The following is a 26923-nucleotide window of genomic DNA, read 5'->3' as shown; positions in this document are numbered from 1 at the left end:
AGGGGAGCACAGCTCAGGCGGTGGGCGGGCATACTCATTGAAATGTGGCGGCGCATAGAGCAGTCCCCGAAATCTGTATCCGCTCCTCCGCCTTTTTCTCACCCCTCTGATTTCTCTGCCCGCTCCGCCCGATTCTTGAAAGCAGCCAGACCCAGCCCCTCACTCTCCCACCCATGGTTTCCCCCACCCGCTCACGCCGGCAGCCTTGTCTCCACCAATGGGAGCGCCGCGCAGCTATGCGCATGCGCATTCTAGCGGCCGCCCTCGCTCGGAGCGGCCGGGCCGTGGCCGGGGGTCCCCGCGGGCGGGCCGTGGCCGGGGGCTGGCGGCGGGGACGGGCCGTTGTCCGGCCGCTGTGGAGCGGCGGCACCGCTGCCATGCCCGGCAGGAACAAGGCGACGTGCGGCTACGGCAGCCCGGAGCTTGCGGTGGGACAGCAGGCCGCGGAGGGGGGCCGCGACGCCGGGGGCCGCTCGCCTCACGGGGACGAGGAGGAAGAGCGCGGGGGGGCCGGTCCCGAACACAACCTCGGTGACCCCGACATCGTCAAGTCCCCCAGCGACCCCAAGCAGTACCGGTGAGGGCAGGACGAGCCGGGCGTGGGGTGGGCCGGGGAGCCGGGGGGGAAGCCGGGCTGGTCCCGGGGCGCTGGGGCTGGCTGTGGGGAAGGGAGGCCGGCGGTCCCGAGGGTGGGTTCGTCCTGAGGGCGGCTGCGGGCACCGGGCGGGAGGATCGGCCCTTGTGCCAGGCTGCTCGCTGCTGAGTGTTCCCAGGCACAGCAATGCCCGGTTCAGTTCGCAGCCCTCGGCCCGGCAGCTCCTCCGAAAGCCGTCAGTGCAAAGTGGGTTTAGGTATTTCAGAGCAGATCCCAACTTAAAAACTGCTACTCTTCGTGTTTTAGATGAACTTCTAAGTTTTAACGCAAATGTGTCTGTGAGTTGAGGCAAAGTGCTTTTAGGCTGCCATTTTGTTTGTGGTTTTATTTCACTATTTCTGAGTAATACCCCGAAAAGTGATGAGAAAGATCAACTTGTCTCAGCACAGCCCACAGTGTCTCTGACCCAGACCCAGCGAGAGACTTGGATGAGAATTCCAGCAGAGGTTGAGCTTGTTGGATGCTGTAAGACAGTCTGTTCTTGAAAGGACACTGTTGTAACTTCTTCCTGTAAGACAGGGTATTATTCAGCCCTTGTTCGAGCTGCTTTTAAAATTTTATCTTTACTTTTCATGATGTCTAATCTGTGCAGCCAGTGGAGAATGTGCTGCCTGAGCCTGGGGCTGAAGTTTGGATTTGCAGTGACACTGGCTGGCAGCAGATTCCCTGCTGGCTGCCTGAGGAGGGCTGTGCCCATTGGCTCAGGGAGAAACTTGCTCCCTCCCTTCTTGCCCTACTTCCCTGCTGCTTCCTCTGGATCTCTGCCTGCCTCTCCTGATGGCATTCTTAGTCATGCTGCTTTGTGGCAGGCTTGTCTTCATGCAAAGCTCACAGTGCTGACGTTGAGAAACTCCTGCCTTTGCTGCCTCAAGCAGCACTCTGGTGGATGAAGCTTTGGAAATCCATTGAAGGCTGTCACTGTCTAATTTGAGGCTCTGCATGTGAGAGTTAGTGTTTGCTTATAGCATAAATTAATACCAAAATCTTGCAGAAATCCCTCTGTCCATTCTTAACAGAATTTTGCAGTTGGAAGCACAGAGTTGCATCCTTTCAGACTGATTTCTGTGAGCCTGACAGAGCACAGACACCGTCCTTATGGAAGAGCAGCTCAGTGTGTCTGGAAGCAAAGCCACACTGAGCCTGTGGCCAGGTGTGATGTCCCAAACCTCTGAGGGAGTGTCCTGGCAGGTGATGTGATGGTGCTGACACATTTTCCCCCCTTCATGCTTCAGTGATGTGGGCTCAGTGTTTGTGTCTGCTGACATCAGTCTTAACTTCATGGAAAATGTCTTATTTTGCTTTCTCAAATGACATTCACAGCACCAAAGGAGCTCTGATGTAGATATCAGGATGTATTTTCTGAAGTGGGTTTGTTGGGACAAAATATTTGTCATTATAAAAGTTTGCTCATTAGAGCTGTAACTGTGTGGTTATATTTACCAAAAATGTGTATTGTATTTACATGTATCCACATATGGAATTTCATGGTCCTGTATTTATTGTCATTTGTGAAATTATAGCATTTCTCTCAGTGTTTACTATGCACTGTATTTCAATATTAACTGCTAAACAATTGTCAAAGAAAAACTTGGTGTGAGAACAATCCTGTTCAAACTTATTCAGGAGATTTAAGCACTATTTTTAAGTATTTTATAATTTGGCCTCACTTGCATCAATGCTGTATAGTCCTTCAAAAAAGCAATTGAACTGTGCTCGCTTCTGTTTCTACCTTATGCCATTGCATTTTTGGCACTGTATTTTGTATGCTAGTGGATATTAGTTACATTTGTCCTTTTCCATTGGACTGAACCATGGAAAAAGTAAAGAACACCTGTGTCAGTGGTGCCTGTGCTCTGGATAACCTAAGCTGTTTGAATCCTGCTGGAGTGAAATCTGAGAGCCTCCAGCAGCACCAGCCTTGTCCTTGCTGCTTTCTGTCCTGGGTGCAGCACCCACGAGCCTCCAGATGAGCAATGTAAAATTAGTATAATCTGCTCCATTAGCCTAATGGGGCTCTGTGCAGAGGATCAGCAGGAGCTGCTGGGTACACCTGGCTGAGCAGCTTTATGGCACATTGTTCTGTGGGAGGAGCAGCCCTGTTCTGTTCTCTGCCCCCACCGGGGCTGGGGTTCTCCAGGAGCTGTGCAAACCTGCAGGGCAGAGGTTGTGTGTGGACAAGGAAGTGCTGGAAGGGCTGTCAGGGCTTTGGCTCTCAGCTGCCCACGTGTGCAGTTTGTGTTTGGGACATTCAGGACTTGTATCTGGTGGGAATGGTTCTCAAATGTGCTTTCAGAATGCAGGAGCATTCACTTTGTTCACAGACATTCCAGCACTCTCTGTGCCTCCTGCAGTTCATCAGAGCATCCCTGCAAGTTGCACAGCGTGTGCTGTAGTTTGAATGAGTCAAAAGGCACTTTGCTTTTGGGTAGAGCAGATTTGTCCTGCTCAGCAGTCTTGCAGCAGGGAACTGGGTGTGTGCAGGATCACAGAACCCTGGCCCAGAGTAAGCTGTCACCTCCTCTTGGGTCATGAGTCATAACCTTAACACAGCTATCAGACTTTGTTCATTAGCTTTTTTCATAGACTTGGTAGTCCAGGAGCTGTGTCCACATGGCAAGGCTCTGGTCTGGTACAAACTGGGGAGCTGGAGCAGATGACCTCTAAAGGCCCCTTCCAACAAAGACTGTTCTGTGCTTCTGTGCTCTGCAACTCAGATCTTTCTGGGAGCGTGGGATGTGACCATGGGATTATTTTATTCTAGCTTGCTTTTTTGTGTGTGTGTGTGTGTTTCTGCTGGATCAGATACCACAGGTCTCTAACACACTGGTTCACAGGGTGCATGAAATATTTTCAGGACCAGCATTCCTTCCTTTCTGCTGCTGGTGCAAGCTCCTGGCAGGGATGCTCTGGCTAAATTGATAAATTGTGACTCTGTTCCAGATTTGATGGTAAATGAATACTGATGAGGGCTCTTGTAGAGCAGAGCATTGGTGCTTGCAGTCCTCAGAGAGAAAAGTGTAGAAGGGTGCTGCACAGAGGGCTTGTGGGGTTTTATTTTTATATATACACACATGTTTAAAAACTTGTGTGTGTGTATAAACACACAGAGAGAACTGTTTATTGCTTCTTGATAGGAGCCCAGCTGTTACATGGCTCGTGAGGGTTCCTCAGGGTGAGAGAGATGGATGAGAATCTTGCTTCATGATCAGAAGGCTGGATTTATTGATTTATGATATATATTACATTATTACTATGTTAAAAGGAATAGAGAGAAAAGTTCAGAAGCTGCTAAGCTAAGAATAGCATAGGAATCTAAAAACAAGAGAGCTCTCTGTGAATCTGTCCCAGAGCTTGGTCCTGTGATTGGCCCTTAATTGTAAACATGGAACATGTGCCAATCACAGGTGCACCTATTGCATTCCACATCAGCAGATAATTATTGTTTACATTCTCTTTCTGAGGCCTCAGCTTCCCGGAAGACGAAAAATCCCAAAGAGAGGATTTTTATGAAAAAATGTCTGTGACACCCAGCCAGTTCCCTGTGCCTGGTTCTGTGGAGCCTGCAGAGGAGCTCTCTCCTTTCCAGCACTTGCCTGCTACATCTGCAGACCCCAGTTATTAGAAACCATTGATAAAAACAAATCAAATCAAATGCTCTGGGGCATACCTAGAAGCAAAGGCTAAGATCTTCATTCTGTCACATCATACCTGTTTCCAAGAGCCTGACAAGCCTAAAAGATTGTTGAAGTTCAGGTTTGCCTGTCCTGAGTGCATTAAGTGAGTGCTAATAGCTTAAATGTTTCACAAAGAGAAGAATAAAAGCCAAAATCAGTGAGCTTCACCTTATGGCTTCTGCTACTGCCCTGAACTGCTTCTTATTCCTAGAGCTGTTGAATAGCAGAAGAATGTTTTACTTTCCTCTATAAAACTGCTCAGTCTTGGATACCATTCAGATTTTCATTAGGAAATCACTCTCTAAGTATTACAAGAAATAATGAAATTTTTACAATTCTAAAAATTCAGACTTAGGAAATGAACATATTCATTGCACAAAATTATACTTGCAGGTACATCAAACTGCAGAATGGCTTATGTGCACTTTTGATTTCGGATTTGAATTACTTGGATGGTGCCCCAACATCTTCAGAAGAGGAGGAGGAGGAGGATAATGATGATGATTATGATGATTCTGAAGAGGGCAGTGATGAATATGATGACTCTGGAGCTGAGATTGAAGATGGCAGAGAAGATGATGATGAGTGTGATGAGGAGGATGAGAGTGAGGACAGTGATGGAGATAATGAGGATTTCGATGATTCTGAGGACAGTGAATTAGAAGAGCTGGCTGAAAAGGAAGAGACAAGAAAGAGAGGTTGTTCAGAAAAGCAGGTATGTACTTAAAGCTGTAGGGTGCAAAAATATCTAGTGAATTTTCTTGAGGTCTGAAACTGTGTGATTAGGTGTTCTTTTTATTGTGCCTGTCCCAATTGATTCATCTTGTACTTCTGTCATTTTCCTGAAGCAGCTTTTACTGAGAATGTTGTATTTTCTCTAGTCTGCAGCAGCCCTCTGTGTTGCTGTTGGCAGCTTCTCTGATCCTGAAGATCTGCCTGGATTAGCACACTTCCTGGAACATAGTATGTATCTGCTCCTGTTTCATCTCCTCCAGCTTCAGTGCAAAATGGGTGCTATGTAGCTCTGCATTTCTGGAGTATTTAGTATCAATTCCTAATTTGGCTGTTTGAGAATTTATTTTCATGAGCTTGTGATTTTATATAAATACTGACTTAGTAAGGAGTTCTTAATATGGCAGAAGGTGTCTCATATTATTTGCCAAGCTGTGCATTAGTTTGTATCAACTTTATTTGTTACCCATTAAATAGAGGGGAATTGTTTTACCTGTGGCTCTGTAGACCAGGTTGGAGCTATGGACCTTTGTCTCCTGGTGAAGGGGGATGAATTAATAGTGTGGACACAGAAACCACGTGAAGTTTCTGACCAGGTGTGCTTCAAAACGCTGTTCATGCCTGGCTGGGAGGGCACTGTCAGAGGCAAACTGCAGCAGGGACTGGGCACATCAGCCAGGCTGTTGGTATTCAGTAATTTCCTCAATTTCCTCTGCCTGTGGGCTGTGGGTCAGTCACAGAGGGGTTGCTCTAGCTGCAGTCAGGATGAACAGATTGATGCCATTTTGGCCCTGTTGGTGATTTTTTGTTGCAGTGGTTTTTATGGGCAGTTTGAAGTACCCGGATGAGAACGGCTTCGATGCGTTCCTGAAGAAGCACGGGGGTGGTGACAACGCCTCCACGGACTGTGAGAGGACAGTGTTCCAGTTTGATGTGCAGAGGAAGTACTTCAAAGAGGCCCTGGATAGGTAACTTTGTATGAATGGTGACTAGGTGTTAATTATGTCTGTATATGCCTCAGGAGCTTGGGTGTATTTGTCCAGTTTTTCATTTTGGGATGATCAAAGCTGTTGCTGAACTTCCATGGCTCCCTGCATTAGAGCAGTGATACTGAATTAGGAAAGTGCTGTTTCCCTTTGGATATGTTGCTGTTTTTTTTGCTGTGGGATTATGTAGGACCTATGTTTAAATCTTAACACATGCAGCTCTTTGATTGTTTTGGCACTCTTAAAGTGGTAGCATTGATGACAGGAGAAACGTTATGCAACGTGACAACTGATCAGAGGGGAAGTGCTCCCAGAATCCCAGGGACTCATCCTTTGAAATGTCTGTTCTGGTGGAGTTACTGTTTCTTCTAAATTGTTAGTTTGTTTCAGGCAGCCTTCAAAGTTGTGGTACAAAGTGTGTCTCAGAGGGAGGCATTTAACCCCGTGCAGGTTATTCACTGCTGAATGTCTCTTTTGCCAGAAAGTGCTTAACTTGCTCTTTTGTGCTTTGGGAACAACAGAGCTCCACTGGTTGGCATGGTTTCCTTTAGTGAGAGGAATTTCTCATTCATAGGGGTGTAGCTGAATGTTCCTGATGCCATAAAATATCTCAGGAGGAGAATAGGCTCCACTGCAAATTTACTTTGACACAAGAGCCAATGTTTGCACATTTTTTCAAGTATAACCTAAATTTTACTTTACTAGGCCAATTTCAGCTTCCATTTGCAGATTAATTCAGCTTTTTAAGATGTTTGGAAGTGCAAAAGAATCAAAAAAATATAATTGCAGTCTGTCACAACAGCTTGGTTAGTGCAGAGGGAAACAAAGTAGGAGTTCTGTAGGACAACTTCTCATACAAAGGAGATAAATGAGTGCTGAGGATGAATTCTGCTCATTCAAGCACTTGTGGATGTGAAGAAATGGAAAGACACCACTTTTCAGTTGTCTTCAGTGTAATGGGTCTTCTGGCCATAGAACTCCATTACAGATATATTACTTTTAACCTTTTATTGCTCCTAATCTTTTGCTTCAGCCAGCTCAGTTTTTCATAAAAAATCCTCAGCAAATAAACCAGAACTATTAGATTCTCTGGCAGCCTTCTGCAGAGTCTCCATGCATTGCAGATCTCTCCCTTTCCAGTGCTCTGCTCTCTGAGGCCACAGAAGAAGTTTATTTGGATGACAACACTGACTTTTATGGTAGATAATAAAATTGTAATGGATATAGAAACTTGTGTTTCATGGAGTTAAGAGGAAACTTCCCTGTGGTCATGTTGTTCCTGAGGAACAGCTGGGATTTTCTCTGAAGCACCTGATACTGGTCCCTGTTCTCTCCAGATCCCAGACTAGGTGGATCACTGGTGTGGCTCATTTTCAGGATGTAATGCAGATAGTCCTGCACCCATATCCTGCTGCATCCAACTACTTCAGTCCCACTCTGGAGCTGGGAAGTTCTGCCCTTTGCTTTCTGGTGGCTTTTGTCTTTCTTTAAGACATCATAGTCAAGAATGACATAGATCCTAATAAGTCAGGCAACTTTGTAAACCAAAATAGATGTTGGATTTAATTACTGGTGTTTTGGCCTAGTTTAATAGACACTGAAGAAAAGTATATGAATTTTTCTGTTCCATAGGTGGGCACAATTCTTTATTCACCCATTAATGATCAGGGATGCCATAGATCGAGAAGTGGAGGCTGTAGACAGTGGTAAGTAAGAGAATCTTTTCCTGTGTGTTTAGCCCATCTTCTTAAAACAAAACCTACTTTTTAATATTGTTTATTGGTTTCTGTATTGGACTCCCCTTCTAAGCACTTCAGTTAACTTCACATAATTTACCAGAGAGATGAAACTCTTGAATTGAAGCTTTGTGGCTGTTGGATATCAGTGGCTTTTAGAGGAAGAAAGACTGGATGTGGTGCCAGCACTCTGAGAGTTTGCCCTCACATTTTCATTAATTGGAAATTAATAATCTGAAGTGGTTTGGCAGAAACTGGCAGGGCATGTGAGCATGTGGATGCCCTGCAGTGAACAAAATGATTTTAGCTCCAGCACAGCCCCAGAGCTCTCTCCAGTCCTGTGCAGAGTTAATACAATAAGTTGAGGTGATTTTACTTGTCTCCTTCTTCTAACACCTGAATAACTAAAAAGTCACTTCCCAGAAGGAAATTAAGCCAGGCACAGAAGCGAGTGGAGTGTTGATTTTCTTATATGTGATGGATACTCCCTAACTGCCTCTAAAATGTCACTGTTTTAGGAAGAAACCAGCAGATATCCCAACTAGGTCAAATATTTATTCCAAGTAATTTTCTTTATCTGTCTTCTGGCAAGGAGAGGTGGGTGATTTGATCTTCAAATTTAGATAAAAGTCAGTGTAAACAAGGAGCTGCCTTTGAGTTGAGGTGTGGTTCTTCAGCAGCTGCAGCCATTTTACACCTTGGTGGTGCAGGGCCAGTCCTTGCCTTGCAGGCACACCATGGTGATGTGCTGCCCAGGAAATGGTGTCAGCTTGCTGAGCTGGCTGCAGGAGAGCCCAGCCACAGGAATTATTTACAGCTCTGCTCTACATGGTTGTTATTGCCAGCAAAACAGGAATGGGAAAATGCAGTTCAGGAGGGTGAATTGATTTTGGCAGAGCCCCATTTTTAGATTAGAGTAAAGTGGTTGTAAAACTGCATTTTTAGAAACTTATCTTGCTCACCTTTCAATTTCTTATGTCATTATTAGGCTAGGGGTTGGTCTGTGTGACATAGGGTAGGAACAGATTTTTAATTGTTCTCTGGCTCTTACTGCAGGGCCTGGTCCTGTATAATATTGATTAATTTTGTCCCCATTGAACTTAACGTAATCAGAGCATTCAGGCAGGACAAGTTGGTGCTTTACATGCTTTTCCTTCTTGACACTTCCTTTACTTCTAACACCTTCTTTACTTCTCAGCTACATTTTTCCTCTTGTATTCATTACTACTTTCTTATTTCACTACTGCATTCATATATTAAAAGAAATTTCAGACTTCATCTGTGTGGTATGTCTCCTTTTCAGTTTGGCTGGGATTTGTGCTTTGTTTTGTGGGAACATGATGTCAAACTTTGATGCATGCCACTGCAAATTCTTATAATTAACAGAGTATCAGCTTGCAAGGCCCTCTGATGCAAACAGAAAAGAAATGTTATTTGGGAGTCTTGCCAGGCCTGGACATCCTATGAAGAAATTCTTTTGGGGTAAGTCCTGTATTTCTGTTACAAAATAGTAATGATACTTAAACTTGTAACCACTTAGAAGTTTGAGTGGTTAGATGCACTAACATGAACTGTCATATCACAGCAACCATTAAACTTGTTCAGAAGAGTTCAAGCAATTATCCATTTTACAGGAAAATGGTTGGGAATAAAAGCAGCTGTCTCCTTTTTAAGATACTTTTCTTTCTGCTTTTTGCTATGTTATAGCTGGGTGCCCAAGGTGTATAATTATGGAACTTCTCTTAACACAAAGGTGGTGCTCTCTGAGTCATCTCCATCTTGCTTAAGCTTGGTTTTTTTTGCTATTAGAATTTCCTGGAAAAATAAATTATTTCTGGTTGTCTGTCAAGGGAGGCTTTTCAAAGTAAATAATTCACTGTTGAATTTCTGGGAGTTAGACCTTCACAGCCATGTGAGGGAAGCAAAATAGAAATTTGTCTTTGGACAGTCCAGTCCTCTCTCCCATACCCTGTGGTGCTGCTGAGTGTGTAAATAGCAGTGTGATTGATGGGTATTAGTGTTACTAGCTTTGAAGTGTTGCTTGTTTTTATAAATTTTTGTGGTGACATAAACTGAATTTCATATTTCCTCCTCTTTTTCCCTCTGCTGTTGTGGAAGTTCCATTGGTGAGGGAATAGCTGGCAATACACAGTGAGCTGGACCTGTGGGAGATGTGATAATGCAGGAGGACTCTGGCCTTCCTGATATAAAAATATCAGCTGTGCTTTGGATAAGAACCAGAAATCAGAAAATAGCCAGTTTCACTTAACACTCCTTTCACTCCAGTTTTCTGTTTGGTATTTTTAATGTGCTTACCATGATTAGAGCTAGGGAGGGAAGTGAACTCTCACTAGGTGTGTTCTTGCTGTGTGGATGACTGACCTGCCTGCCCTGTGATGTTTGCAGGTAATGCAGACACCCTCAAGCACGAGCCCAAACTGAACAACATTGACACCTACACCAGGCTGAGGGAATTCTGGCAGCGCCATTACTCTGCTCACTACATGACCCTGGTTGTCCAGTCTAAAGGTAACATCAGTTCTCCTTAAAAGCTGCCTCACTGCTGCCTTGGGGGCTTTTGGAGCCAGTCCAGCTGTAGCCCAAGCCAGTCTGGTGGTTTGTCCAGACCTGCAGAGGGTATTTATATGTAGATTTTAGCCTGGTTTCCAAATGAAACAGGAGCTGAGCAATTGTGCTGTGTTATTGTCACCCTGCTGCTTCTAGAGAAACATTTTCAATGGGTTCCATGTTAACACAGGAGGGAAAATCTCAAAGATAACATTTCAGAAATAATCCTGTAGCAATGAAGAGTCAAGCCACTTAAATGAATTAATGCTGCTGATTTCTCTGCCATCAACAGTGGAACTCCTCAGTAGTTGATGGGGACACTGAGACTGAATCTCCCAATTGCCTTGTTTGTCTAGGAGGAGTAGAAGTTCTATTTTTTCCCCCATAGTTTGAAAAATTCTATACAAATGGATTAGAATTTTCTTTCAGTGGAGAACTGCAGACCTATGTGTTGTTTCTGCTGAGAACAGAAGAAACACATTTCTCAGAAGTTATTCAAGTTAGGTTTGTGTTTAGGGAGGAGTTTTGTTGAATGCTAAAACTGATTACAATTCCCATCTCTAAAATGGAGATGGTAATAATAGAGACATTCTTTCTTTTCTTCTCCTTTGCTTTTAATTTTGGTCTAGACAGTAAGGGTGCTGAATGCCTCTTGAATAGTCATTTAGCCAGTGATGGATTGTAATATTTTCTGTGTGTTTGAGAAGAAAATGGTGGTACCTGATAACCAGCCAGGTCAGTTTTGTATTTCCTTCTCTGTTGAAACAAACCCAGCAGCAAATCCTCCTCCTACCCCATCCAGACTTTTTTCCTGCTGTAGTTTACATATACAACATCGCTTCTGGAGTTCAGAATGGTTGCTTAAACAAGAAAAGTTTTTATTTTAAAAAACCTTTCTGGTTTGTGACTTATTTCCCTCAGAAAAGAGGATGGGGAGAAGGAATCCTTAGAACTGCAGGACTGAGTTTGAGAGGGAAAATTCCTGTGTATAATCTAGAGAGTCATGGAAAGAGTTGCAAGTCCTGGTGATTTTGTAGATCCCTAAGACAGTAATTCCTTCTGCAGTCACTCCAGACACTGCTGAACTTTAAATCCCAGTTGTGTCAGCCTGGGATTTGAGCCCCCTACACAAACCCAGAGCTGTGGCCCCAGATGCAGCTCAGCAAATGTTAAGAATTGGTTCAAACCAACAGCTTTGAGGTTTATAATTTAAAACTTTGCAGTTTTCAAATACACTGACTTGCAGCTTCTTTGAAATAACTGAACTGGTGAGATAAGGTAACTTGTCTTAGATCTTGAGGAAATTGCATTTCTGTCTTTCTTCTCTCTTTTTTAGAAACACTGGATACATTGGAAAAGTGGGTGACAGAAATCTTCTCTGAGATCCCAAATAAGTAAGATTCATTTGATGCATAAAGACATTGCAGATGATAAAATTGTCTCTTCTTAAAATGACATTTTTTTAAAATCCCTTACTGGAGAAACAAAGGAAATTACCATTTGTTAACTAACATTCTTATCTGGGGAAAAAAAAGGCAATTTTTAAAATTAAAGACCACTTTTAATTGTTCCAGGAAGACTTTGTTTCTTCTTAATTATTTAGGCTGTGAACTGTGTGGTGCTAACTTGAAGCAGTGTTTGCTTAATATGTGCTGATGCCTTGACTTTAAGATAAGTCCTTCAAACTTAGATTATCATTTCACATTGCTTATCTTTGCTTTGTGCCAAAAATAATTAGAAGCAAAATTAATTAACATCATATCTGGAATTTAAGTGTCATCCATAGGGTGGCAGTAGGTTAGAAATAAATCTTTTTTTTAAAGGTTGATCCAGTATGCCCTCTAAAAAGGGGGTTCTGCAAAAGCTTTGCTGACTTGAAAAGCATTTTTTTCCCTTTGGTGCTTGGAAATGCTCTTGTGAGAGCCTAATGCCATTCAGAGACACATTTTTCTGTCCTGGCCACTCCTCCCTCCTGCCCCACAGGACAATCCATCAGGATTCCTTGGGTGCAGGGTGAACTCAGGATGTTGTTTGCTGTTCTTGGCTGTACAGAATCAGGTTTTGTGCTTCTTGTACAGAAGGAAGGGGAGGTGCTGGGGTGGCATCCACACCTGGGTTAATTGCTCAGTTGTAACTGTGAGCAGGCTGCCTGCCAGGGAGCCTCCCTGGGGCTGGGGGAGTGCTGGGCTGCACCCTTAAAAAAGGGAAATGGGCCCTGTGCAGGCTCTCTGGTGTCCTCTCTGATGCCTTTGAGTATCTCAGTGTAGCCTTGAATCCCTGCCAGTAACATCACACTTCCATTTTGCTTTTTAGTGGTTTACCCAAGCCCAGCTTTGGCCATCTGACTCAGCCTTTTGACACACCAGAGTTTCACAAGCTTTACAGAGGTAAGTGAAATGGATTTAAGTGTTTTGAATACCTGCATGCTGAAAGAAATTTTCTTTGGGTGATCCAGATGTTTTGTAGAGTAATTCTGTGTGGTTTAAAACAGCTTTTAACTATTCTTTCTAACTTTTCTTTTGCATTATGTAAAATTTCTTGTCTCTGTCTTGTCACACATATTTATAATTAATCAATTTATTTGTGTCCAGTTGTTCCAATCAGGAAAGTTCATTCATTGACCATCACTTGGGCACTTCCCCCACAAGAACAGTATTACAGGTACACTGTGCTGCATTTTACTTCTACCTTGTTTATGCTGTGAATAATTTATTGACTTTCACAACAAACCAAAGAATCTCATTTACTTGTCTAACTGATTACTTTGGTTCAGCTAGCCCCCTAGCTGAATTAATTTAAAAATGAATTCAACTGCTGCAAATACAGTTCCTTTCCTCACTGACTCAGATCAGTCATTATGTTCTGAACTCCCACACTTTCAGCTTATTATCTTAATTCTGCCTGAAAATGCAAAACTTGCCCTGAAAAAAGAGACAGTGCATATTTTAGTCATTAGCCCAGTGATTTGAATTCTTTCTGTGAAATGTGTTACCTCCTGGCATCTAATCTCCTCCAAACTTTCTCTTAGGGTGAAGCCTCTTCATTATATTTCCTGGCTGGTGGGACATGAAGGCAAAGGCAGTGTTCTTTCTTTCCTTAGGAAAAAGTATGTGGTTTTTAAGCATGGTTATTAAATGCTTTGATCTCATTCAAAGACAAATAAACTCTATTTTGTCTATTTATATTTTCCATAGATGTAAAAGCAGGCCAAGCCTGCCTTTTTTATCAGTGTTTTGTAGTGATATTCTGTGAGGTGATGATAAACCCAAGTAAGAAATAAATGGGATTTTTGTCTGTGAGTCATGGATCAGGAGTATCTCTGACTGATCTTAGAGATCTCCAGAAGGTTACTTAGCTTTTTCACTGTTTTTCTTTAATTCTGTATCCTGAGGTCACATCCCCAAACTGGAAAAGCTTTGTGTAAACTGTAAATGGATTGAAAGCCTCTGAAATAAAGATACCTTGTGATATACTGCTTCTAGCTAAGCTCAAACAAAGTTGAAAGGATTAATTAACAAATACCTTTCACTCTTCCATAGGTTTTGGGCCCTTGCATTGTATGGAGGAAATGGAGAGACAGGGTTTGAACAGAACTCCACTTACTCCATCTTCAGCATTTCTGTGACTTTGACTGATGAAGGTTACAAGCACTTCTATGAGGTATGGTGTCCTGCAGCTTGTTTTTCCTGCTGTTCCCCTCATGGCTGGACAGATTAATGTGTTCCTTTGTGTCTGCAGGTGGCCCACGTTGTGTTCCAGTATGTGAAGATGCTGCAGAGAAGGGGGCCAGATCAAAGGCAAGTGTTTGCCACTCCAGCAGATCTTTGTGCTGGTGGCCTTCTCCATGATCCTGTTATTTGTAGTGTTTGCCCTTTTTGTGGAGTTCCTGGAGCATAAACAGGGAGTCACTAGTAAAACTTGTCTGTGTGGAAAACATGTCAGTTTAAAAAAGTTTAAAAAGAAATTTTCTAAATGTTTAGGCTTATTTCTTGGTGGTTTTCAGTTTCACTTATTGTGATGTGATTCCTTCAGTTTAGGAGGCTGAACTAGTGTAGAGGTCAGGTGCAGTTTTGTGTTCATTTTAAAAGAATTTGTTGAGCCAGGTCTGTGGAAGTCAGGACTGGGTGTTCTTGTGTTAGCCTTTATGTTAATTTGGTGTCAGATTTTGACTCTTCTTTGTTAACTCTCTGTCTCTTTGGAAAATGGAAGAACTTTCTGCCAGTTCTGAGAAATGCCATTTTGGGAAGTGCATTTAATATTGGCTTCTGTGTCTTGTACCTGAATGAATCATTGATCCCATCATTGATGCCTTTCCTAGAAGGTTCCTTTTTTAAGATTCTTGGTAAATGTTGTGGAATAATGGAGAAAATCCACTTTTCTTATCTTCTTCCTCCTTTGCAGAATATGGGAAGAAATACAAAAGATCGAAGCTAATGAATTTCACTACCAGGAACAGGTATTTATCCTCTGTTCTGACATAGGTAAACCATGAAAAGTAATTGTTTTTTCAGTTTAAAACACATTTTTAAAGTTCTATTTGAGAAGAAATACATTGTGCACTTGATGAGGTTGTATTTGGCTGAAAGGAGATGGATTCTAGGCAGAGAAATATTGAGATTTTTCCCTAACAGAATTTAATGTTGATTTTTCATTCCTTACCTACTAGGTAGGCTCTTTCAGTTTAGATTTTCTTACTCCTACTACATTTATCATGTTCTGTTTCTTACTAGGTGACTTGTTTTTTTTCTTTGAATGGCACTGAAATTTCCTTTTGGGAAAACAAATCCATCCATACAAATACTCCATACAGCAGCAACATAGATTTGTGTGTGCAGTTGTGACAGGGTTGTGAATGAGTCCCAGGGGCAGAAGAATGATTTAGTCATGGCACCCCAGTTTTCTGCCTGGTAGATGGAGCTGTGCTAAGGAATGATGGGCTTGGTATAAATGGTTAAGGGGTGCCTAGGGAAGGTTTAATGTTTCCTCAAGTGTTTGGTGTCTTAGGAAATCCTTGGGCATGTTTCCCACTACATTTCCAAGACTCAGCTCTTTCCAGGTGTCCTGTGCTCTCTGTCTGCCCCAGGATCTGTACAGCCCTGTGCTGCCTGCTGCAAACACCCCAAAAGCACTTGGCAAGCAGCTGAGCAGCCTGGTTCTCCAGGCAGCCTTACCCTGCTAAAAGGCAATGTGTACTTCAGGTTCAAACAGGAGAACTGCCCCTCCTCACCCTGCACATCATGGCTGGGGAATGGAGCACAGCCAGAGCTACTCATGCAGCAGCTGCAGTTCCTTGCCTTGTGCTTTCCAGGTCACTTCAAATCTTGAATTGTTGCAGGGCTGTGCTTGTGTCCCCTGGAGGCAAGGAGTGCTTTCTGCTGGGTCTTTAACTTGGTAGATTCCATGCCTGTAAACTGCATAATCAAGGATTCTTCTACAAAGATGATGTGGCTGAAATGTCAGGATTCTCAGAGGAGACTGAACATTAGATATGGTTATGAAACATATTTAATTGAATAACTGAAACGAAATGTTGTAACAAGCACAGCATCCAGCACATGCTCAACATAACTGACTAGTCAAGCTCTTCTCAGAACAGAAAATGGGTATCTTGGGTTTCTAATTATGTGACAAATAGCTTTATTTCTTTGCTTGCAGACAGATCCAGTTGACTATGTGGAAAACCTTTGTGAGAACATGCAGTTGTTTCAGAAGGAAGATTTTCTGACAGGAGACCAGCTCTTGTTTGAATACAAGCCCGAGGTAAATGTTCTTTGAACTCTGATTATATGTTTTGATGTAAGGAAAACATGTGCATGCTGTGTAATACAGGCATTTGTAATTAAACATAATGCAGGCACAGGTTTTGTATTAATTGAAACACTTGTTGTATTCAGAAAGCAAATCTGTTTTGTAAGCTTGTTTTTTCTTGTTCTTCCTACATTCCAACTGAGAAGTCTTTACTGGCTCAAGCAGTCAGCTGCATTTGAGCTGAAATATTGTCTGGAACTTGCAGATCATTGCTGATGCCCTGAACCAGCTCAACCCTCAGAGAGCCAACCTGGTTTTGCTGTCTGCTGCCAATGAAGGCCAGTGTCACCTCAAAGAGAAGTGGTTTGGGACTCAGTACAGCATGGAAGGTAAAACAGCAGCAGAGCTGAGAAAGTCTGATTCCTGCATTAGAGGAAGTAAAAGGGTGGCAACACAAAATACAAGTGGGGAAATGAATCCTCAGTGCTTTATTGAGCTCCCCATCAGTCTCTGTGGCACCCAGACCTGCTCTTTGTTGGCTGCCAGTGGATTCCCCCTCCTGCAGCTCCTTTGGCAGGCAGAGGTCCCAGTGAGCTGCACTTGCTGCCATTCAGGGAAAGAACAGCAGTGGAGCACAGGGTGTGGGGGAGCTGGGTTACTGAGGCAGACTTGATTTGCTTTTTAATAGGGCTGCTTCAGTCCTGCTCCAGAAGATTTTATAGGAAGGGATTCAGAAAGAATCCTGAGGAATGGGGTGATGTTAAGAAACTGCTGTGATACTGCAGATCTTTCTGGAGATTGGGAAAAGATGCCTGGAAATAGGATGGCCTTCCCTTCCTGTTGAACTAATGCATTTCATGGTTTGTAACAGATATTGACAGCTACTGGAGTGATTTATGGGACAGTGACTTTGAGTTAAATCCAGATTTACACCTTCCAGAGGAGAACAAATACATAGGTAAGGCACCTGGGCATGAGTGAAATCTTCCCCAGTGATTTATTTGAGAATTTGCGTTGAGAATCTGTGTTTAGAAACAACCTAAACTGGTATCAACCAGTTTTTGCAAATTAAAAAAACATGAGCACTCTGTTCAGCTGGATTTTATCTACTCTTCTTTTATTTATAAGCTTAAGAACTGAGTTATTTTAAGGTATATAAAATTACAGATGATATATCCATAACAGAGTAGGCCTCACAGTCAGTGAGAGTTAATGCAGACACCTTAGAAGAGAATTTTATTTGCTTAATCCTCCTGTTTCTGAAACCATCTAAATACCATCTGGCTTTGTTGTCAAAAGCAAAAGAAATGAAAACCAGGACTTGTGTCCTGGATGGAAATGTGATGCCAGCTCTTCTGCTCTGCTTCAGCCACTGTTGTGGTGTGGAAGTGAAAAAGAGATATTCTTTGGGTCCAGGAAAGTGCTGTCACAAATAATTTAGAAAACTGGAGGGGGAAAGTGTATTTTTTGATACTTTTGAAGACTTGGATGAATTTAGCCTGATTGTGTCTGTGAAACACACTAACATGTGGTTTTGGTGTGCTTTTTCTCTTTGTTAGCCACTGACTTTGCTTTGAAAGTTTCTGACTGCCCTGAGACAGAATATCCAGTCAAAACACTCAGCACACAGCAAGGCTGTCTCTGGTACAGGAAGGATGATAAATTCAAAATCCCAAAAGGTAAATGCCTGAGGGCTTTCTGAATAGCAAGACCCTGTTTTTACCAGCTAGAATTTATTTGAAGGCAAATAATCCATGGTAGTGTTCACCATTTAAACTTGCTGTCAGCTCTTCCATGGTCCTTTTGATATGTTTATTAGCTACAATAAAGGAGAAGCAGGTGAGCTAAGGCAACAAAGACACCCTGCTGATTCTTCAGGTTGAAAAGTGGAATCACTTAAATTTACTGACTTCTGAACAGTCTGTGGGGACAGGATTGGGCAGACAGAACATGCTGCTGAGACAGGGGCTTCAGAAGGAAGGAGCACATTAATTAGAAGGGACATAGTGTCTTCTACAGGAAGAGAAAAATACAGCCTGGATCAGAGACAAGGGTGTAAAATATATTACTGCTTTCAAGCAGAATGTCACAGTTTTTAGTGTCTCTTAAACAGATGTTCTGTGAAGTTTTCTTTTTCTATTTATAGTGGTCATGGGAGTATTCTGCATGGGAGTATTCTGCAAAGCACAGCTTTGTTTTCCAATATTTGGTACTTCAAAGGGAAGATTTTTTGAATAAGTTGGAGAAGACATTTAACGATGACTTAAAATAAGAAAAAAAGTGTTATAGATGAATGACCATTTTCATTAAACTCATTGTCACCTAAGAGCAACTTGATGGAAATATATTTGAGTTGAGAAAGTTGTCACTTTCTGTACAATTGCTCATTGAAATTTCCTTTTCCTCCCCAGGTTATGTTCGATTCCATCTGATCTCTCCATTGATACAGCAGTCTGCAGAGAAGTGAGGATTCTGTTATTTATGCTTACCTTGCAGAGTAACTAAACTACCATCCCTAGTGAAAAACTGGGAAGACACTTTCATTTTAAGCAGGAATAGAATAAGGTGTCCTTTTCTCACATCCTTCCACCTTCCTTGTGGTTTTATCTGCAGTTTGGTGATGGTGGTTCTGCAGCAGGTCCTGCCTGTAGCAAACAATGTGTTAGGAGTTCATGGTGTAATATTCCCCAGGGTAAGGCTGGGGAAAAGCAATGTGACAGCAGCAGTGCTCAGAGAAGGAGCTGCTCAAAAAGAGCAGCCCACAGTCATGTCCTGAGCATGTCCCAGCACCCTGGGAGCCTGCAGGGGCAGGACAAGAGGCAGGAGCAGCCTTGGGAAACCAGCTGGGGTCAGGCAGAGCTCTGGGGGCAGTCCTGGGCCTGCTGCACTTGGCTTGCCTCAGGCTGCCATTGCCACTTGTACCCAATGTCACAGTGCTGTTGGCATAAGCCTGCCAAGACCTGCACAAATCAGGTTTTGGGAAAGCCTTTTTAAATCTGTTTTCATAAGGTGTTCATTTTATCTTTGAATTGGAATCCAGGCAGTAACAAAAACCTGAAAGCTTTGCTCTAGCTTATTATTATTTTTTACCTTGGTAGATAAATAATCATCTCATTACTCAAGTATTGAGCATAACTGAGTCTATCTGTTTCCCAGGCCTTTACACAAAGTGAAATAATTTCATTTGCTGTGATTTTTCCATGTTTTGAGTATTGTCTTGTTAAAATGTGCATTCTTACCTTGAAGAAACCTTAAATCTTGTGAAGCTGGAATTTTTCACATTTCAAGGACATCCTGACACATTGCTGGATGTCTAGATCATTTTTAAGTAGTGTCATGTGCTTTTTGCACAAAGGGAAATCTGAATTATCTATTTCTGGGTTTTTGGGAAAATTTCTTTTTGAATCTCATTTTACAAAGATTCCATTTCTGTTGGAATTCACTGCATATACCATCAAGCTAATCGGGCTTAACTTTCATAATTAGTCCATCCTTTTTTTCTTCTCTCCCTTCTCTCCCTCCAGCATAGTCTTGTTTGATACATTTGTGAACATCCTTTCCCACAACCTGGGGGAACCAGCTTATGAAGCAGATGTGGCTCAGCTGGAGTACAAGCTGGTGGCTGGAGAGTATGGCCTGATCATCAGAGTGAAAGGATTCAATCACAAACTACCTGTAAGCTCTGCTCCTCTCCTCACTGCTGTTGTGCCTGCAGCTTTGCAGTGTGTGTGCTTTTCTGGAGCTGTGAATGGTTGGATGAGGTGTTTTAAATAGAAAAATTGGTCTCTGGCAGGGTAATGCAGCAAATGTGCTGCTTTTTCTTGTGCTTACATGTGTAAAGATGGAGTTTTGTGAACTTACACAAGCTCAAATTACTGACTTCAGGCTGACTTAAATCTTCCTTTTAAGTAATAACTGTATCTCCTTTAAAATTTTAACAGCTTTTCCTATAAAAAGCTTTGTGTCTCCCATGGCCATAAAGAGGATTGGAGCCTTTCCATCTCTAAGTTGTGCCTGTTTGCATGATGTCTAGAGAAGGGTGTCTGAAAAGAGATTTTGGTTTCAGTTTGACTTTGGAGATCCAGCTTCTGAACATGCTCATTTTGGGTGCAGATTTTCTGTGTTGGCTTGCTGAGAGGATTGGGGGTTCCCTGTTCCCATTCCCTAAATTCCTGTAAGACATGGCAGGCACAGAGAGGACACAGTGGAGACAACCATTAACTTCCTTTGCAAGAGCTTTGCTGGAGCTTTAAGACCATTAATAACTTGTCAGATTTATTAATAGGAGTGTTAACAGAAAAAGCCAAATACACAAGCAGCAGTGTCTGAATATTCTCTTTTTTAATCCTGAATGATGTCTCTGTTGTGATGTCATTGTGCTGGTCAGCTGTAAAAGGAAAAAATGGAATAGTGAATACAGAAATGTTGGGGGTTCCAGGCTAGATTTGTTTCAATACAATGTGGAAACTCCCATTGATTTGGGATATTGAGCTTATTCACTGTGTAAAAGCACTGCCCTTCTGGAACAGTCATTTGGGATAGAATTGTTTAGTGAAGACCATCTGTCAGAATGGAGGAATTTGCTTAGTAATGCTCCATGTCTCAATAATGATAATTTTATTAATGATAATTTTATATTATTGTACAGCATTGAATTAAACCAACAAAAACCCCAACTGAAACTGTTCTCTTTACAGCTTCTATTTCAGCTCATCATCGATTACTTGTCTGACTTCAGCTTTACTCCAGCAGTTTTTGAAATGATAACAGAGCAGCTGAAGAAGACCTACTACAACATCCTCATTAAACCTGAGACTCTGGCCAAGTGAGTTCTGGGGAGGGCAGCAGTGGCTGAGGCTGAGCTGAGGAGCTCAGGGATCCCTGCTTGTGCCCCCAGGGCTGGTTGCAGGCTCTGCTGTAGCTTAGGGAGCCCCAGCAGTGTGATGGTGTTCACAGGGGTCTGAGGGTGAGGGAAGAGACAAGGATCTGACTCCATGTTTCAGAAGGATGATTTATTATTTTATGATATATATTATATTAAAACTATACTAAAAGAATAGAAGAAAGGATTTCATCAGAAGGCTGGCTAAGAATAGAAAATGAATCGTAACAAAAGCTTGTGTCTCAGACAGAGTCCAAGCCAGCTGAGTGTGACTGGCCATTAATTAGAAACAACCACATGAGACCAATCACAGATGCCCCTGTTGCATTCCACAGCAGCAGATAATCAATGTTTACATTTTGTTCCTGAGGCCTCTCGGCTTCTCAGGAGGAAAAATCCCAAAGAAAGGATTTTTCAGAAAATGTGTCTGTGACACAGCAGCCGTGCAGCAGCAGGGCAGACGCATGGCCAGGGAGCTGCTGTCCCACAGTGACCTGGAGGCAGCAGCAGCTGCTGGGGGCTGGCACAGCCCTGATGAGCCCTGCTGTGTTCCCTGGCCCGCAGGGACGTGCGGCTGCTGATCCTGGAGCACGGCCGCTGGTCCATGATCGACAAGTACCAGACGCTGATGAAGGGGCTCTCCATCGACGCCCTCTCCGCCTTCGTCACCGCCTTCAAATCACAGCTCTTCGTGGAGGGGCTCGTGCAAGGCAACTTCACCAGCAGGGTGAGTGCAGCCCTGGCACTGCCTGTGCTCACTCTGGGCTTCAGCACACTGATCTGCCTCTGCTCTGGCAGTCTGGAGTCCCGTGGGTACTGGGCAGCTTCACCTCCAACACCTCAGGAGCGCTCCTGGGGATAAGCCAATGGCAGTCCACAGTTGCCAGTTTGAACACAAGTTTCCAGGAATTTTGGATTTAAACTGATGGGAAAAAAATGTACTAGATGTCTGTAATCCATTTCTCCTGTTGCCACCATGTTTTATGTTGTTTGGTGTATTGATATATTTGATATGGAGAAATTCCTGCAGTGGTGCCACAGGAGGAGGCTTCCCTCAGAGCACATTTATCCTGGGAATTTGCCTGTGTGGTTTGGTTAAACCTCACTGAGTGCCAAACACATGGAGTGAGGATAATGTGCTATTTCTTTGGCTTGTGCCTTCTCCTTCTGGAGACATCGCAGTGCAAAAAGCAGCGTGGAGACTCTGCAGGGTGGTGCAGAGGAGGCTGGAGGGACTGGGGACAGTGTGCAGGGATGTAGGGAGCAGGACAGCTCAGCTCCTCTTACTTGTTACTCACTCTCTCAAGTGCTGCCCTGGAGTCTGTGGTTGTGAATTGGGGTAATAATTCTCTTCTAACTAAAACTAATGTTTGCTTTCTTCCCTAGGAAGCAAAGGATTTCCTGAATTATGTTGTTCAGTGAGTATCTCTTGACTCTCTAATTGCTTATTATATGGAAACTATAATCAAGATTCTTTTGTGGAGGAGGGAGTTAGAGTGGGAGTGCTGAGAAATTCCCTTCTCTCTGGTGTTTGCAGGAGGTGGCTGTTGATGGTGGCAGTTTAAGCAGACATAGTTCTGGTTTGGGGAAGGGGAAAATGAGGTCAGACCAAGTGTGTAAATGTCTGGGTGTTGCTCTGGCTTTGGCCAAGGTGTGAGCAGTGTGTAAATGTCTGGGTGTTGCTCTGGCTTTGGCCAAGGTGTGAGCAGTGTGTAAATGTCTGGGTGTTGCTCTGGCTTTGGCCAAGGTGTGAGCAGGTGTTTGAAGTTGTGCTGTTTGTGCTCCCCCCAGAAAGCTCCACTTTGCCCCCCTGGCCCATCCCTGCCCCGTGCAGTTCCGGGTGGTGGATCTGCCCAACACCCACCTGCTGTGTAAGGTGAAAACTCTCAACAAGGGCGACGCCAACTCCGAGGTGACAGTCTATTACCAGGTACTGTGGGCTGGGCTGGGCTGCTCCTCTGGCTCCATCCCTCCCTGAGAGCAGGCTCTGCACAGGGGTGTCACAGAGGGGACACACAGGCCCTGTGCCCCAAGGCTCAACCCAAGTGGGATTCCCTGAAATCCAAGTGGGGGGTTCCCTGAAGCTGGCACCTCCCTTCCTGTACTGCTGCTGGGAGCTGGGTCAGTGCTGTGGTGGCTTCCTGGTGTCCCCAGCTCTGATCTTGGGTGCTGGGCTGGGCCTGTCCCCTCAGGGAAAACCAGAACTTCCCATCTGTCCCTGCTGTGAATTGTCCCTCAGTGCCACAAATCACCTTGGTCTGAGCAATCATGTTAAACCCACCCTAAATTCTTCATTGTCTTTCCAGTCAGGTGCCAGGAACCTGAGGGAATACACCCTGATGGAGCTGCTTGTGGTAAGTTTGTGTTTGTGTCTGCCCTGAACACTGCTTGGAGCTGAGGCCACAAGGCTGAGTGGCCCCCAGTTGTTCTATTTCTGCCCCTGGCTGAAATGTTTGGGTGGAGGTCCCCAAATGCTGCAGTGATGGACACCACAGGAGACTGTTCTGTAGCTCCCAGCCCACAGGACTGAGCTCTCTTAGTGCAGTGGTGGCTGGCCAGGGGCACTTCAGTGTCCCAAGCTCTGTGTGGAGCCCACGAGGGGCTGCGGGCAGTGTCACCTCTGCTGTACTTTGTGCTGTTTCAGATGCACATGGAGGAGCCTTGCTTTGACTTCCTGAGGACCAAGCAGACCCTTGGGTGAGTTCAGTGGGAGGAATTCTGCACCTGCTCCTACACTCCTACTTTGGTCTCTGGTGGTTTACTCTGGGAGTCCTTCCTGCACAGTGGGTGATCCTCAGTTACTGTAATGGGAACAGCAACATCAACATTTCAAAAACAAAAGCACCCATCAATACAAAGTGCAAGCCAAGTTGCTTTTGACTTCTGTGAGAATTGCATCTATCACCAGTGTGTTAACTCAGAATTATTCAGCATAAAGTTGTTCCTTGCACTTCCACACTCAGCCCCCTTCCCCAGGGCTGTTTTCACAGCAGCTCTGTGGTGCTGAGCAGCTCCCTCAGAGGCACCCTGCTACCCCAGGAAACTGGAGCAGGCTTTTCACAGCTCTGGGTCTCTCACTCTGCTTGGATGAATTTGCAGGAACCCAAATATGAACACTCCCAATTTAAAAGGATTTCCTAAAGCTGAGAAAACACTGAAAAGCAGCAATGCAGAAAACAAAGAAAATAAGACTATTGCAAATTTAGATCTCAGATTTTTCTGTCCAAAGTACCAACGCTATTTTAACTTGCAGCATGTCCTTTAAATGAAAAGTTAATTGTGCTTGTGTCCTTTTTTCTTTTAAGCTACCACGTGTACCCCACCTGCAGGAACACTTCTGGGATTCTTGGCTTCTCAGTCACAGTGGCAACCCAGGCAACCAAATACAAGTAAGTGCTCTGTGGGCAAAAGTTCTTCTCTACTTCCAGCCCTGGCTGTGGGAGGCACCTGCTCCCAGCTGAGATTTCCCTCCTGTTTCAGGCCACAGAGGGATTTTTTAATTCAAGGGGATGTCAGAAAGGGACACTGCTGAAGTCACAACAGCCTGACTCAAAACCAGCACCTGAATAAAACAGTAGCCTCAGGTTTCTTAAAACTGCAGTGGTCCTGACTTGAGTAGTGAAAAGTAATCTCAAGACTAAGTAAAATATCCCCCTGCCCTTTTGGAGCTATTCTGCCAGTTCAAATCCTGTAAATCCTGCCTAGCTGTTCCTGTGGCTCATGTTCAGCAGGCACAGCACTGTTATGGTTTTGTTCAAACCTGGCCCTTTGAACTACAAGCATTTGACCTGCCAGAGTTGCAGAGTTTTTTTAGAAAATGTGCCACTTGTGAAAAATAACAGTGAAAGCTTAATTAGCACAGTGCTGCTGCCTCTCATTTTTACATTTGGACACTTCCACTACTGAGGTGTGTGTCATCAATGAGGGTTTTAATGTGTCAGAAACCTCAGGATCCACCACATCACATTTTCTTTCAATCCTAGAGCTCCTAACTGTGCAGGGCTCAGGGCTGCAGCTGGGCCCCAGCAGCATCAGCAGAGGCTCCTGGGGTGCCTGGGCACAGCTGAAAATGAGAGCACTGCACAAACTGACCACCAGGTGTTGTCAGATGAGTTTTCAGAGGATAACAGCAGTGAGCCTCTCCCTTCCTCATCATATGGGGGCTGCTACTTTACCCCTGAGTGTTTAGTGGATTTTTATTTGGTTGGTTTTTCCTGCCTAATTACATGATTTGTTTCTCTTATAGTTCTGAATTGGTTGACAGGAAAATAGAGGAGTTTCTTTCTTGCTTTGAAGAGAAAATCAAGGATTTAACTGAAGAGGCATTTAACACCCAGGTAAAAAATCATCTTGAAAAGCTCTTCTTTGAGCTGCATGATTCAGTTCCAGCTATCTGGTGATTCTCTGAGGTTTTCTGGATAAAGGCCTCACCTTTTAAACTCTGCCTCTTGCTCTGTTCTGCTGTTATTCCCTAAACATTCATTCTCTGGCCATTTGCAGTTAAGCTCCAGAAGCAAGGAGCTACCTCAATAATGTAATTCAGCTTTTCTCTCAACTGCAGTGACTGATGTTAAATTAAGGTAGTTTGAAACCCATTAAAGCTAATTTTCTTTTTCCCATGTAGGTAACAGCTTTGATAAAACTGAAGGAATGTGAAGACTCCCACCTTGGGGAAGAAGTGGACAGGAACTGGAATGAAGTGGTGACCCAGCAGTACCTGTTTGACAGGCTGGCACGGGAGGTGGGTGTCCTGCAGCCCTGGGACACAAAAACCACACTGCTTTTGCAGCAGTTTCAAAAGCATAAATGGGATTTATGCTACTAGTGACACACTGGCTCTAAAATTACATGTTCTTTTAAAAAGGTTCTTTTATCCAGTGGAGTAGAGGTCGCAGAGGAAATATTTTAATGTTTAAAATTACTTGAATTGCTACTGTGCTGCTAAAACCTCCTTGCTGTGGGTTTCAGATTGAAGCTCTCAAGTCTATTACACAAGCAGACCTGGTCAACTGGTTCCAAGACCACAGAAGCAACCAGAGGAAAGTGCTCAGTGTACATGTGAGTGTCTGTCAGCTCCACCTTCAAGAAGCAGAGTGCAGTAAGAGTGTGGGAGAGGAGATCTGTGATGGAACTTTTACTCTGGTTATCCACATGTTCTTCCTTTATAAGTTGTGTTCTTGTTAGAACTGCATTTCAGTATCTCAAGTTAATTGTCAGGGCATAGAAACACTGTGTGAGATCCCAATTTCTCTTCTGGTCCCTTTTTGCAGGTGATTGGATATGGAAAGCACGAAGGGGACTCAGAGGTGACAGCTGTCTCAGGACAGAACTCTTCATCTGGTGAAATACCTCATCTTGTTTTACTGCCCCCCTCCTCTTTGATGCGTGACTTTACTTCCATCAAGGACATCAAAGCCTACACATCAACTCTGAATGTTCTCCCTTACCATAAAATACTGAAATAAAACTGATACCTTGCCCTGCCCTGCCGTGTAATACAGGTGCTTTCTGCAACATCAACATGACAAACCTATTTTTATTAAACCAGAGCTGTAGTGGTAGCTGGGGTGAAGAGCCCATTCAGACACTGAGGAAGCTTTCCTCAAGTTTCCAGCCAAGCTCTCATCACCTCCCCAAGTTCATTAAGAAGAGGCACAGCCCTGACTGCCTGAGCTGTGGGCTCTGCCCTCGTGTCCAGCCTGGCCTGCACCATCCCTGCAGTGCTGCAGCAGCTCCTCAGCAGCAGTGACAGCCCCTCAGGAAGGATCTGCAGCGCTCCTGCAGCAGGGACAGTGCGTGGGAGGGGGAGAACAGCCCAAGGCTTCCAACTCACACTGCTTTTGTAGTTTTTCTGTATGTGCAACATAGACAAAATTAAGATGAAATCAAATAAAAGCTAGACTTCACTGTGGAGAGAAAAGTAGTTTGATTGCTACATCTAG

General features: G+C 43.8%; 1 protein-coding gene across 1 annotated transcript; it reads left to right on the top strand.

The window, feature by feature from the left end:
• Positions 1 to 236: 236 nt before the first annotated feature.
• On the top strand, positions 237 to 26465 carry NRDC (nardilysin convertase). Its single transcript, XM_058808235.1, has 31 exons — positions 237 to 577; positions 4723 to 5044; positions 5211 to 5292; positions 5876 to 6029; positions 7680 to 7753; positions 9170 to 9265; positions 10190 to 10312; positions 11688 to 11745; positions 12665 to 12738; positions 12943 to 13012; positions 13380 to 13457; positions 13891 to 14011; positions 14090 to 14148; positions 14753 to 14807; positions 16007 to 16111; positions 16365 to 16488; positions 16971 to 17057; positions 17659 to 17778; positions 18511 to 18562; positions 19624 to 19774; positions 20797 to 20924; positions 21546 to 21708; positions 22368 to 22399; positions 22773 to 22911; positions 23288 to 23335; positions 23626 to 23678; positions 24287 to 24370; positions 25228 to 25318; positions 25606 to 25722; positions 25950 to 26039; positions 26252 to 26465. Exons 1-31 carry the CDS (start codon positions 237 to 239, stop codon positions 26444 to 26446), a joined length of 3486 nt encoding a protein of 1161 aa, XP_058664218.1. The 3' UTR covers positions 26447 to 26465.
• The last annotated feature ends 458 nt before the right edge of the window (positions 26466 to 26923 follow it).

The sequence above is a fragment of the Ammospiza caudacuta genome, chromosome 7, assembly GCF_027887145.1.
Source record: "Ammospiza caudacuta isolate bAmmCau1 chromosome 7, bAmmCau1.pri, whole genome shotgun sequence".
In the NCBI taxonomy this organism is placed as follows: Eukaryota; Metazoa; Chordata; class Aves; order Passeriformes; family Passerellidae; genus Ammospiza; species Ammospiza caudacuta.
Note: the sequence above shows the minus strand (reverse complement) of the source record. Positions and strands in the feature narration are given on the sequence as shown.

Bases quoted from the DNA above. Each gene is read 5' to 3' on its own strand.
- NRDC (XM_058808235.1), top strand. From the start codon at position 237: ATGCGCATGCGCATTCTAGCGGCCGCCCTCGCTCGGAGCGGCCGGGCC. The intron at 17,058-17,658 runs GTAAGGCACCTG...TCTCTTTGTTAG, and splicing joins AGAGGAGAACAAATACATAG to CCACTGACTTTGCTTTGAAA. The intron at 21,709-22,367 runs GTGAGTGCAGCC...TTTCTTCCCTAG, and splicing joins AAGGCAACTTCACCAGCAGG to GAAGCAAAGGATTTCCTGAA.